At 40.9% G+C, this 11,737-nt stretch overlaps 1 protein-coding gene across 9 annotated transcripts in view; it reads left to right on the top strand.

Annotated features, from left to right (window-relative positions):
• Positions 1 to 294: 294 nt before the first annotated feature.
• Positions 295 to 11,737, top strand: part of FIP1L1 (factor interacting with PAPOLA and CPSF1) — a 34,263-nt gene continuing 22,820 nt past the window's right edge. For 2 of the 9 annotated variants that reach the window (XM_033159921.1, XM_033159924.1), the window contains exons 1-9: positions 295 to 453; positions 2,922 to 2,961; positions 3,723 to 3,783; positions 5,165 to 5,268; positions 5,917 to 5,978; positions 6,356 to 6,463; positions 7,148 to 7,278; positions 7,569 to 7,637; positions 10,526 to 10,635. In XM_033159921.1, the coding sequence (XP_033015812.1) occupies positions 366 to 453; positions 2,922 to 2,961; positions 3,723 to 3,783; positions 5,165 to 5,268; positions 5,917 to 5,978; positions 6,356 to 6,463; positions 7,148 to 7,278; positions 7,569 to 7,637; positions 10,526 to 10,635 (773 nt within the window). In that variant the 5' untranslated portion in view covers positions 295 to 365. The remainder of the gene's footprint in view (positions 454 to 2,921; positions 2,962 to 3,722; positions 3,784 to 5,164; positions 5,269 to 5,916; positions 5,979 to 6,355; positions 6,464 to 7,147; positions 7,279 to 7,568; positions 7,638 to 10,525; positions 10,636 to 11,737) is intronic. The other 7 variants (XM_033159923.1, XM_033159920.1, XM_033159929.1 and 4 more) reach the window with 7 other exon arrangements.

The raw sequence follows: 11,737 nt of genomic DNA, 5'->3' as shown, positions 1-11,737 counted from the left end.
TTACTTCAGAGTAAGCACATTTAGGGCTGGCAGAGAAAGGCTTTCAGTAGGAAAGCGGCGCCCACCGACGGGGCTCAGGCCTACCCCTTCCCGAGCGTGTCAGTCGCGCAGCGGCGGCAGAGGGGAAGTGCAGGCCGAGGTGCCGTAGCGCTTTGCCGCCGCCGCCGCTCGGCTTCTCCGGGCGCGGGGGGCGGGGAGAGAGAGAGAGAGAGGCAGCCATTGTTGTTGTCCTTCATCCTACCGCCGACAAGAATCAAAAGCGGTCGAGGTTGGAGTGTGTGGGGTGGGGGGGACGCACTGCGGGACTCGCCTCAGCGAAGCGCAACCGGGCCTTCCTCGTGCAGAATCAGCAGCGGCAAGCAGCCATGTCGACCGGCGGCGAAGTGGAGAGGCTGGCGGCGGACCTGAGCGGGGCCGGCGCCGGGGATGAGGAGGAGGAGTGGCTCTATGGCGGTACGAAGCTTCTCTCAACCCCCCACCCCCACCCCACCCGGTTCCCTTTCTTCAAGCTGCTCTCCACCTTCCCACGCCGCCATTATGCTGCTTCCCGGACCAGGCCGGCGGGAAACGCTAGGCCCTGCCCCGCGGCGTGTCTGTTGCAGGCCGCAGCCGGGGCCTGCTCTTTCCGCGGCCGGCTTCTGGGGACTCCCAAAGGAAGGAGGCGGGTTGCCCTTTGCAGCGCGGCACCTTCCTCTGCCCGCCTTTATGCCGTTTGCCCGTCTCCTTAAGGGAGGCTCGGTAGGCCCCTCTTTCCCCCCCGCTGGGGATTTGGAGCCCCGTGGGTTGGAAAAGGAATAGGCGGTGCCTTCCTTGCACACCGGGCCCCATTGTACATTCACCGGGGGAGAGTTAAGCCCCGCTGAACTGGCGCATGCATATGGTTATTTTTTAAGCAGCCGAGAGGGGCCCCCTGGATGCAGTTGGGGTGCCTTGTTGTGAATCGATTTGGGTCTTTGTGAAAAAGCGAAAGGAAACAAGTCACGGTCTGTTTCGAGGCCTCGTGCTTTGGTGGTAGACTCCTCCCTGACTCTCCATAGCCCTGGGTTTTGTTTTTTTTAATACTTCGCCCAGCAGCTTTTTAATGTGTTTTACCTCGACCACCATCGTATCGAGGCACTTCTCTCTGGAGTTTCCGAGGCCTTTGGACCATTAGCGATTTTTGAACGTTTTGTTGTTATTAGTGGTAAGGTACATCAGGAATACTGGGGGAGTTGGGAGGCTGCCAGCAGCAATGCACCAACATGTTTTGGTCCTTTGCCTGCCTGCCTGCCTGAGAGGCATGGGGAAGCCCAAGGTGTTCAGAAACACACTTTTATTGAGTTTGTTTCCAACCAGTACAAAGATAGTAAGGGAAAGTAGAGAGTTAAGGCACAAACGGTATGTCATTATGATGCTGATTCTGATTCACTAAATTTGTATACCACCCTTCTTTCATAGATCTAGGGGCAGTTCACAACAGAAATATACAGGATAAAAACACAAGATACATAATAAAACAAGAACACCCCTCCCTCTATATTGCTGCTTTACTGGAGGTTTGTGTCCCTGTGTGTTTAAGGGACAAGGTTACAGCTTGCAAGGAAAAGGCAGGAAGCAGGTTTCAACTCACAAAGAAAAAGTAAAAAGTAAACACAGCTCACATCTATTGGTGCAGAATCAATGCCATACCAAAAGCAAATAAACAGGTTATTGGTGGGGTGGGGGGAGTTGTCCACTGGAACTTATTGTCCAGGTGCTACACAAATTGCCCGTGCCAGAAACCACAAGTTATGCCACTACTTACATGGAATTGCTGTATGCACTTCAGCAGAGATGGGGAAATATATATAAATGTGGACGTCACAGCGACTCTTAAGGCTTTAGGTTTGATAACCTTCTAACAGCTATGTTTAGAACTGCCAGGGTGAGATTTGAATCACCATCAAAAGTTGGATTCTTTGAAATTTTGTTGAACATCTTGACATGAATGCTCTTTTTTGTATTCTGACCATAGAAGTGGTTTTGCATTATAATTGCAACACAAGTGATAGGTGTGCTGTAACTTTCACAGCTTCATAACATGCAGATTTAACCAATAAAATTTCCCCTGGAAATCAAACAATGGGAGAAGATTTGCCTGTTGACATTGTGCCTGTCATGCATTTTTTAAAGTACAGAAGATGCTAGGTAAGAAAGAAGACAGTAAAGCTAAGTTGCACTAAGAAGTGAGATAGGTTTACTATACTTGATTTCAGAAAAGTAATTTTTTTCTGATAGCAAAACATTTGACAAAGTACTGTAATGGGAAGTAAGTTATAATGGGATAACATTGTCTCTATTATAGTAATAAAAGACTTTCTCCAGTTAAGCAAAAATTTCACTAATCTCTGTACCCACAAGGTTTATCTTTGAATATATGTGAGCAATCCTAGTTTGGAATCTTGGGGAACATCTTTAGCATTTTATGTAATTATTATGGGATTTGAAATCTAAACACCAATACACTCAGTTAAAACTCGTAACCATGAAAACTATTTGGTACAATTTAGAATTGGAGCCTTATAAAACTTAAAAACTTTGAACCCATTAGGAATTCATGTGTAGGAGAAGGACTAGTGCAGGCATAGGCAACCTTCGGCTCTCCAGATGTTTTGGCCTACAACTCCCATGATCCCTAGCTAACAGGACCAATGGTCAGGGATGATGGGAATTGTAGTCCGAAACATCTGGAGAGCCGAAGGTTGCTGACCCCTGGACTAGTGAAAAGGGAGACAATCCTGACTGCAGATAATACACGGTTTGAGAAATGCAGCTGGAATATTTAGAAATGGGATCTGTGCATTTTGTATAAAATTAAAACTGGAAATTTGTGAGGGATTCTTGTTTGTACTATTGCAGACAGATAATTTTGAGGTGGTATTTTTTCTTGTTGCTTTTTGTAGATGAAAATGAAGATGAGAAACCTGAGGAAACACCTGGCAAGTAGGTATTCTTTTATTTGTGTGTATCGTAGCATTGAGTGTGAAATGTGTTGATAATACATGGATTTATTATTATTTAAGAGCTACTATACGATACAATACGCCATGCTGGTGGCACTGTGGTCTCAACACTGAGCCTCTTTGGTTTGCCAGTTTGGAATCCCCACCACGGGGTGAGCTCCCATTGCTCTGTCCCAGCTCCTGCCAACCTAGCAGTTCAAAAGCACCCCAGTGCAAGTAGATAAATACTGGACTGTGGTGGGAAGGTACATGGTGTTTCCGTGCGCTCTGGCTTACGGTGTTCCATTGCACCAGAAGCGGTTTAGTCATGCTGGCCACATGACCTCGAAAGCTGTCCGGGCAGAACGATGGGGGTGGAGACGCTCCTTTAGGTATACTGGACCGAGGCCATTTAGGGCTTTAAAGGTCAGCACCAACATTTTGAATTGTGCTTTGAATATATAAAATTCCAACTGAATTTATTCAAAGTGCTTGCATGGAGTAATGGGCTGACTTTGGGCTGGCCACTATTTCTCAGCCTAACAGGGCTGTGAGAATATTATGGTGAAGCGGGAGGACCATGTACACCATCTTTGAGGAAGGATGGGATATTAATGCGGTAATATACAGATTTTTATGGAACGCTGTGTCATCCATCCAAGATATAACAAGTACAAAACCCATTTTAAGTGCAACTGATTTTCTTATACATCTTAAGACCTCATAACTTGGTTAATGTTTTTTATTACGATTATTTTTAAGTGCTCAACCTCCAACTGGTAATGAAGAAGAAGCCGCTGCTGAAAATGGTGTCGTGAAAACGGTGATTGAAACCAATTATTTGATGTACTTAGATTCTGAACAAACTGCTTGTGATGTCTAATGAACTCAAGTCATTGTGTTTTTCTGCAGGATGTTATTATCACAACATTCAGTTAAGTCAACCCAGGTGCTAAATGATTTGAAAAATCCAAAGCTTGATAGTACGGCTTCTGGAATTAGGCTCACCTTTGAAAGCCCATCCAATAAGTCTGTTTCACTGTCTTCCATTTCCCCCCTTCTCCACAATGGTGTTGAATATCAGTCAAAAACTGGTACAACATTATGAATACATTTAACATAATTGCAAAAACAATTTAGTTCAGTAGGAGTTCGTTTGTTTCACCGAGTCATGTGATTGCATTTGACTAATGCTGAAATACTTGCCTTGATACTGAAAAACAACAAAACAAACTACCTGATACAGAAATCTTCATACAACATGCACATAACACAGCCCCAATGGCTGTTTGTTGTGAAGGATGGTGGTTTTAGGAGAGACCAGCTGGGTAGATAAGTAGTATTTTAGCCCCTGGCCCAATACCTGTTTTTTCTGTTGCATTGAAGTTTGGAGCAAAAATAAATAAATCTGGTGGAGTAAGGGCTGAGCAACCCCTCCTCACCTGCCATATCTGCTCATAGTGGATCTTGCCTGAAGCTGGTTTTCTCTGGAAAAAATGCTGTCAGGACTGTGCTACGTTGCATTTGTGTTTGATATATAAATTGGTGCCATTTCATTTGTGAGACTGTACTGTGAATTATTCATGGATTATTAGTACTATTATTTAAGGGGGGGGGGGAGATTAAAATAATCTTTCCAAAGCTAGCAGTATCAGTGAATAATTTGTCCAACTTTGTGGAGGAGTGGCTGCTTAGCTTTCTAATGCATTTGATAGCATTTTTGGTTGATGCCCATCAGTATTTTCAATGGATACTATGGACATATGCATAAGTATTTCAGACTTTTTATTATTGTGTTATTTCTCATGCAGCGCTAGTTAGAAAACCTTAATAGTGAGGATGCTTGTGTCCACATCCATTGTAAGTCAGTGGCAGAGCCCATATTGACTTCAGTGGTGCACCATTTATATGCTCTACTGTCCATATAAAAATGTCCTGGGGTTGTGAAATGAGCCAGATTTCCTCCTCTTTCTCTCTTGAGATGTCAGTGTTTTTCCTCAACACTCAGTTTTCTGCTTAGTTTTTTTTAATTTTTTTTGGAAGTCTTAAATGATATAAATATTACCTAGATATGAAAAAGCAGTAACATTATTTTTTAATTTCAAATAATTGTAGTGAAAGTACTATATTAAATGTTAGTCTGCCATTGTTGGTCACTTACTTACATTGAATGTAATTTGTAACTGCGATCTTTTTTCTTGTAGAAAGCAACAGAGGCTGAGGATGACAGTGATAGCGACAGCGATGACGATGAAGACGATGTTCAGGTCACGATAGGAGATATTAAAACAGGAGCCCCACAATATGGGTAAGCTGTCTGCAGTGATGTGGGACAGATTACCCTAGTTTGCATTGGAAAATTATACGTATCACGGGTGGGTTGGTTCCTTGCTGGCTGGCTGGCTGGCTGGCTCAGCATCTGAGTTCCATGACACAATGGATCTAATCTAAGGCAGGCAAGTGAATATTCACTTGCCTTGTCAAACTGTAGCAAGGAAACATGTAAGTTGTAACACTTTTGTTTTGTTTTTCAATCATCTGGTCATGTGTTTGAGCAGGCCAGTTTCGTTTTTAATGGGCTAGTCACATATGTGGGCTTTTTATGACTAACATACAAAGGTCAATAACAAAAAAATTTCCCTTTAAGTATTTTGCCAGGTTAACTATGTAAAAATTAACACAATCCAACTGATTGTAGATAATACAGCTTTAAAATGGAATATTTTGGTTGTTCATAATATTGAAAATCAGTGCTTATGCTGCAGATGCTTTGAAACACATGATTCAAAATGGGAATATGGTGCCAGCATGTTCCTCAAATTCTGAGTTATTTTTGTGGCTTGGATAATGTGTTAAAAAAGTATTAGGCTTTGTTTCCTGTGCAAATAATGGGTGCTAAAGTTGGCAGCTGTCAACCTTCCTTTTTCCACTTAATAATACAAACACTAATTTTTAGGTATGGAGCAGCCCCTGTGAATCTTAATATCAAGACAGGAGGACGATCTTACGGATCTTCTGGTAAGCGTCTTCTGTGCTGTCAAAAATTAAAAATAGAAGAGAAAAATCAGCATTCTGTACTGACTATCCCAATCATTATTGTACAGCAAGAAATTAGAAAAACAATGAAAATGAATGCATTTATGTACAACTGTAAAGTTATTAGTTCTATCATTGCAAGTTTTTTTTTGCAAAAATATTAGATAGCCTCTCCTTAAAGATGTTCCCAGGGTAGCTATTGAAAGTCTCCCTGCCCCCATGTATCTAGTTATTTCATTGTTTTCAATTATTTGTTAGCCTTATAAACACATATATGCTTTAATTCTAAATGTAGAATTGTTAACAGTGTGGTGGTTCTTATCATAAACTTAAGTTAATGTTTTGACACTTCTTTATAGGGGCAAAAGTGAAAGGAGTTGATCTGGATGCACCAGGAAGTATTAATGGTGTTCCACTATTAGAAGTTGATTTGGATTCCTTTGAGGATAAACCTTGGAGAAAGCCAGGTAACAAATTTTGCTGTTTGAATTTTTATCACTGTAGAAGCTTGTCAGTGAGATTGTATAAGTGAACAAAAATGTGGGTTTTCCATGCAGCAAATTGGAACTTAAGCCTTTAGTCAACTAGAAAGTAGGGTGGTCACTATTGCTCAGAACCCAATGAACACAATTTATGGGCAAGAAGTTGTGTTGTTAATTTCTTAAATCAATGTGGAATAAACCCTTAAATAAATGAATTTTCATGTACAAGAATATGCCTGGCATCTTTTAAATCATCGTATCAGCAGACCAGTCCTCTTAACTGCATAGGTGTCTTTTGAGTGGCTGGGGAAACCCAGGCAGATGGGTGGGGTATAAATAAATAAGAATTATTATTATTATTATTATTATTATTATTATTATTATTATTTTGAGTGTCTGCTTGGAGTTTTCTGCTTTGCTGCACTTCTTGGCTAGATGATGTACCATTTGGTCAAGTGCCCTCTCTCTTGTGATGCAATTAATTAATTGTCACTGCTGGTAGCTAGTATGTGCTGCAGGGGGGGGGGAGTAGAAAACACCCCCTTTTACAATGGTTTTCAGCTATGTTTCACTTAAAAACCAACAGCTTAGTGGAGGACTGGGTTCTTTCCCTTCTCTCTGCCAGTTGAGTTGTAACTTTTAGACTGTTTGTGTTTTATCCCTCTTAAGGTGCTGATCTCTCAGATTATTTCAATTATGGGTTTAATGAAGACACCTGGAAAGCATACTGTGAAAAACAAAAGAGAATACGAATGGGACTTGAAATTTTACCTGTTACCTCAACGACAAATAAAATTACGGTAATGAATAGACTCTCTGATTACCAAATTATGGAAATGCTTTTCCTTCTGAAGTTGGAATAGCACTGTATCCGCAGTGAGTGTTAGAAGCCTTTGTGTGGTTCAAAGTACATACCTACCTTCCTTCCTCTTCCTGTCACCCAGAAGTTTTGCTCCATTTCTTTGTTGGCCTTTGTGTTGATAGTGTGGAACCACCAAGCTACAACTAGCTTGTAACCTGTTGTTAGTTGTATTGTAGCCCATCAGTCCATAATGTGGTGTTTTAATGGGCAATGTGTTATTTAACTTAGGCCGAAGACATTGCTATGGAAGTAACGCCAGGGGCAGAGATTCCAGATGGCACATACAATCTTTTTAAGGTGAATGTTGGTAAACTTTCCTTAGTCACTCTAATCACTGTTTGCCATACCATTTCCAAGGTCTGAATCTAAGCACAAGTGGGCGTAGCTGTTTTTCCCAAGTGTTTTGATGTATACTCCAGATGTGCTGCATGTAGAACCCTGTAATTTACCTTTGCTGCTGCAAGCCTGTGACTTGATGGCCTAATGTACTAATGATTGCTATGGCAGTTCTTTAATTCCTTGTATGCTGCATCCCTTTAGTCAGATGAGTTTCTAGTTTATGGAAGTGTCAATGTTTAATGTGTTTTTATTTTCTGTGCAGTATTCAAGTGATAAAACATGCTGGAGAATGATCAGAACCAATTGAATGGATGGCTTCTCTTGTGGTCGGTCCCCCCCCCCCTTCACACTCACTGATATCAGGAATGATCCACTTCTGTATTATTGGGGGTAGAGCAATTTTCTCCCTCATAGATAACTATAAAGCTGGCAGTAAGGATAGAGGAACACATATTTTGGCTGGTGTTGGCAGACAGCTGTTGTCACCGACCCTTTCCCTCTGGTGTGCATGGAGAGCTCCAGGGAGTTTTATTAGCCTTGCAGGATACTGGGAAACAGCAAGAACATTGACTGTTTCTGAAGTTAGAACCTAGACATGAGACTTTGCCTTTCCCCTGCCATACATTCATGTAGAAGGACTCATAGGCAATGCAGTGTTTATGTTTCCTGCATGAAGTGTGAGAGTTTTCTGTCCTCTTGAGATCTCAGTGCTGTGTGGAGAACTTGGGGGAGAGGAGTCTTGCTTCGTGCTGGATAAATGATAGGAGGTCTCCATTGGCAACTGCATTTGTGGACACCTGAGTGAAAAGACTTTATATTAAGGGACGACATGGTGTAAGATGATGAGTAGGTTCCTGGTGCCAAGGAACCAATATGTTTTTGGGGAAATGGCTTCAAGATTTATGGGGGTGCTTTGTTTTTCCAGAATACATATGTGAGTGCAGTTGAGTAGAATGTGTAAGCTCATGCACGCTCTTTGTTTCTTAAAGTGAAAGTTGGAACTATATGATTCCCTTTCTTTAAAGCACTTTCATTTAGGTTGGGCCAGTAGGGGCCAGGTGGAGGAGGTTTTAGCCCAAGGGCAACCAATTACCAATCCCTTTTAATGCGCAGTTGTCTAATATAATTAGTTTTACTATATAAATAAGAATGCCTGATCAATGTGCATACAATATGCCTGCAGGTAAATTTGAGTAGAGATTTTGGATTGGATGCACTAGCCAAGTTTTCCATTCTTTATTAGCGTTCAGTAGTCCAGTTCTGGGTACAGAAGACCAAATTGATGTCTAATCTAGACAAGGCTGATGTAATACTAATAATTTGAAGTTTGCTCTTTCCTAGTTTGTTTATCTCTTATTTTTCATTGTATCCTTTAAAGGACCTAAGGGTGGCATTAAGCCTAGCAACAATTCTAAGAGGTAGTGCTACTTTCAAGACCACCTTGCAAACTTAATATTTAAATCTGGATTTGAACTTTGGTTTTCCACATTCCAACTCAGAACTCTTGACTGCTGCACTGCAATAGCAGACTTTGAATGCTCCTGATTTAAAATTCTGTGGTCCAGTGGTGCTTTTCACTAACATCTGGTGAGAATTTGAAGGCTAGGTGTACTTTGCTGCCTTCAAATAGGGGGAGATCTTTGGGAATACATTAGCCTTTTGGTGATAGTATGGATGCCCAGATTGGAGAGGTTTAACAGTCCAGATGGCTCTGCTCTCTGAGACTACTTGATGGCATTGGAGGAGTATGTTGGTGACTTTTCTGGGCACAGAGCTGTGAAAATGGATGTGGTTTACTCTACCTGGCCTGCTCTTTGGCAATTTATAGAGTCATAATTAGCTGTACAACACCACAATGTTCTAAACAGAGGGAGACATTATTGTCACATACATAGCAGTAATTATTTGTTGCCTCAAGCAAGTAGCTAAGAGCACCCTGCTCTATTGTAAAAAGAAAGGGTTTTGATTCCTGTCTCTGCTTAATTTGTATGTTAAGTTTTGTTTACTTTACTTGAAGAAGAATTTTCTTAGCAAGTGGAAGGCATTTTTTAATGACACAGTTCATGTGCAGGACAGTCTGCATGAAGACTAGTCTAGATTATTACAGTCCTTGTTCAATGGCTTGGAATTCTTAAGTTTATAGAGAGACAATCTTTCTGTAGCCTTGTTCCTTTCTGATGTTGAAGATTGGCATGATTATCTGAAAGGAGATGATCACATTTAATGAGACTACAATTACTGTGCCAACTGTGTTTTGCTTTTTGCTCCAGATGCCATGAAGAACTACTTTTCCACGGTGGACACCATATGAGTTTGTTTTGCTTTTGTTCTGGTAGAAACCTGGTTGTTGAAACTTTTCAAAAGTTCACCATGCTATAATTTTCAGTTTCTGTCCCTTTCCCACATTGAAGAATGATGCTTTGCAGAAAATCTCATGTACCGGGTAGGCTGTAGCAAAATAATACAAGCATTTTTGGCATTAAGAGAGTTACTTTATGCTCATTCATCAAACATGTCCAGTGGAATTTTTTTATTTCTCACCTGTTCCCTTGTGATATATCTGATCTTCATGCTGTAGCACAAACTATTTTTGAAACTCCCCCAGATTGGAAGAAGGTTTATCACAGGCTTGTGTGGGTGACGCAGGCTCTTTTGGGTACATGGAACTAGTTGCAACAGTCTTTGAATCCAGGCCATAATTTTCCTACACAAGATTGCTAAGATGAGCAGCCATAATTCGTTAAGAGTTTTGTTGTTCAGCCCTGTACTTTAAGTCAAGATGCTTCCTTCTCGCCCCCCGCCCCCAATACATTAGACAATGCTAATGAAGAAACTTTATTCTGAAGGTGCAGCAGGGAAGAACTGGAAACATGGAGAAAGAAATGCCACTTCCACCAACCAAAACTGAGTTTACTTCTCCCCCTCCCTTATTCAAGACAGGCATCCCATCAAACAGGTTAGTTGGATATTTTCAAACTGCCATAGAGAGAAAATACCTTCTGGTTGTTCTCTTCTTAAAGTGAAGAGAATAAAAGTTTGCTATCCTTGTCTCAAATCTTAACCTTTTTCATATTTTAGTTTGCAAACCTAGATGTATCTGAAGTGTGTGGAATTTTACCAGGAAAAGTTAAAGGGATTTTTAAAAATATTTTAGCATGATCAATAGTAAGAATGTGGATTTTTAAGTCCCTGTTTAAAGCATCTGTGCTAAGTAAGTACAGATAATGAACAGGACTACATGATGAAATCACTGACGGGAACAAGCTGCTTCCCTTGTCCTTCTCCCACAAGGACTAGACTGGAAACTTTTGTTTCATTTTCCCATTAATTGCATCTTATCAGCAACATGTTCACCTACACCATGCATTAATTTTAAGTATAGCTTGTTTGAAATGAGCCAAATTCAGACCATAGTTTGTGAAATGGTTTTGTTTCAACTAACAGTAGTTAAGATTAACCAGTTTAGGGTTTGAACAAGGCTTACTATATCTTTTCTTGAAAGCACCCAAAGCGATATTTATATTTTAATGTTTTGCTTAATGTTTTACTCTATTCTACTCTCTGTGTTTTGATACTATGTACTGATTTTTTGCTTGTGATTTTATGATTGTAAATCTGTGTGTGGTGCTTAGGGATTTTGTTAAGTGATGTATCAAAGAATGAATGAACATAATTCATTTATGATTAATGAAATACAGAAATTTCTTCCTTGACTGCACTAGCTGTGTGCATCAAAGGCTAGCTTTGGCTCATGCCAGTTGGTGATAAAACTCTGGCTTATCATGATAACCAAACTGGGCCAAGGGTTGGTTCAAACATTAAAACATAACCGTGGTTTGGCGTTCCATGAACGAACCCTGTACTTCCATGTTTCCTTTGCTTAATAACTTCCTTGTTTGGGTACAAGCCAGGAACATACGCCAGACCCATCATTAGCCCCATTATCGCTGGAAAGTGACACAAACCCAGGGGTTAAACACAATAACCTAGTGTTCTTCTTCTTGATAGCAACATTACTGGCTGTGCCTCATCAACAGAAAGCCAGATCAGAGTCCCCA

Source organism: Lacerta agilis, chromosome 9 (assembly GCF_009819535.1).
Source record: "Lacerta agilis isolate rLacAgi1 chromosome 9, rLacAgi1.pri, whole genome shotgun sequence".
In the NCBI taxonomy this organism is placed as follows: Eukaryota; Metazoa; Chordata; class Lepidosauria; order Squamata; family Lacertidae; genus Lacerta; species Lacerta agilis.
The sequence above is the reverse complement of the archived record's forward strand: the minus strand, read 5'-3'. Positions and strand labels throughout refer to the sequence as shown.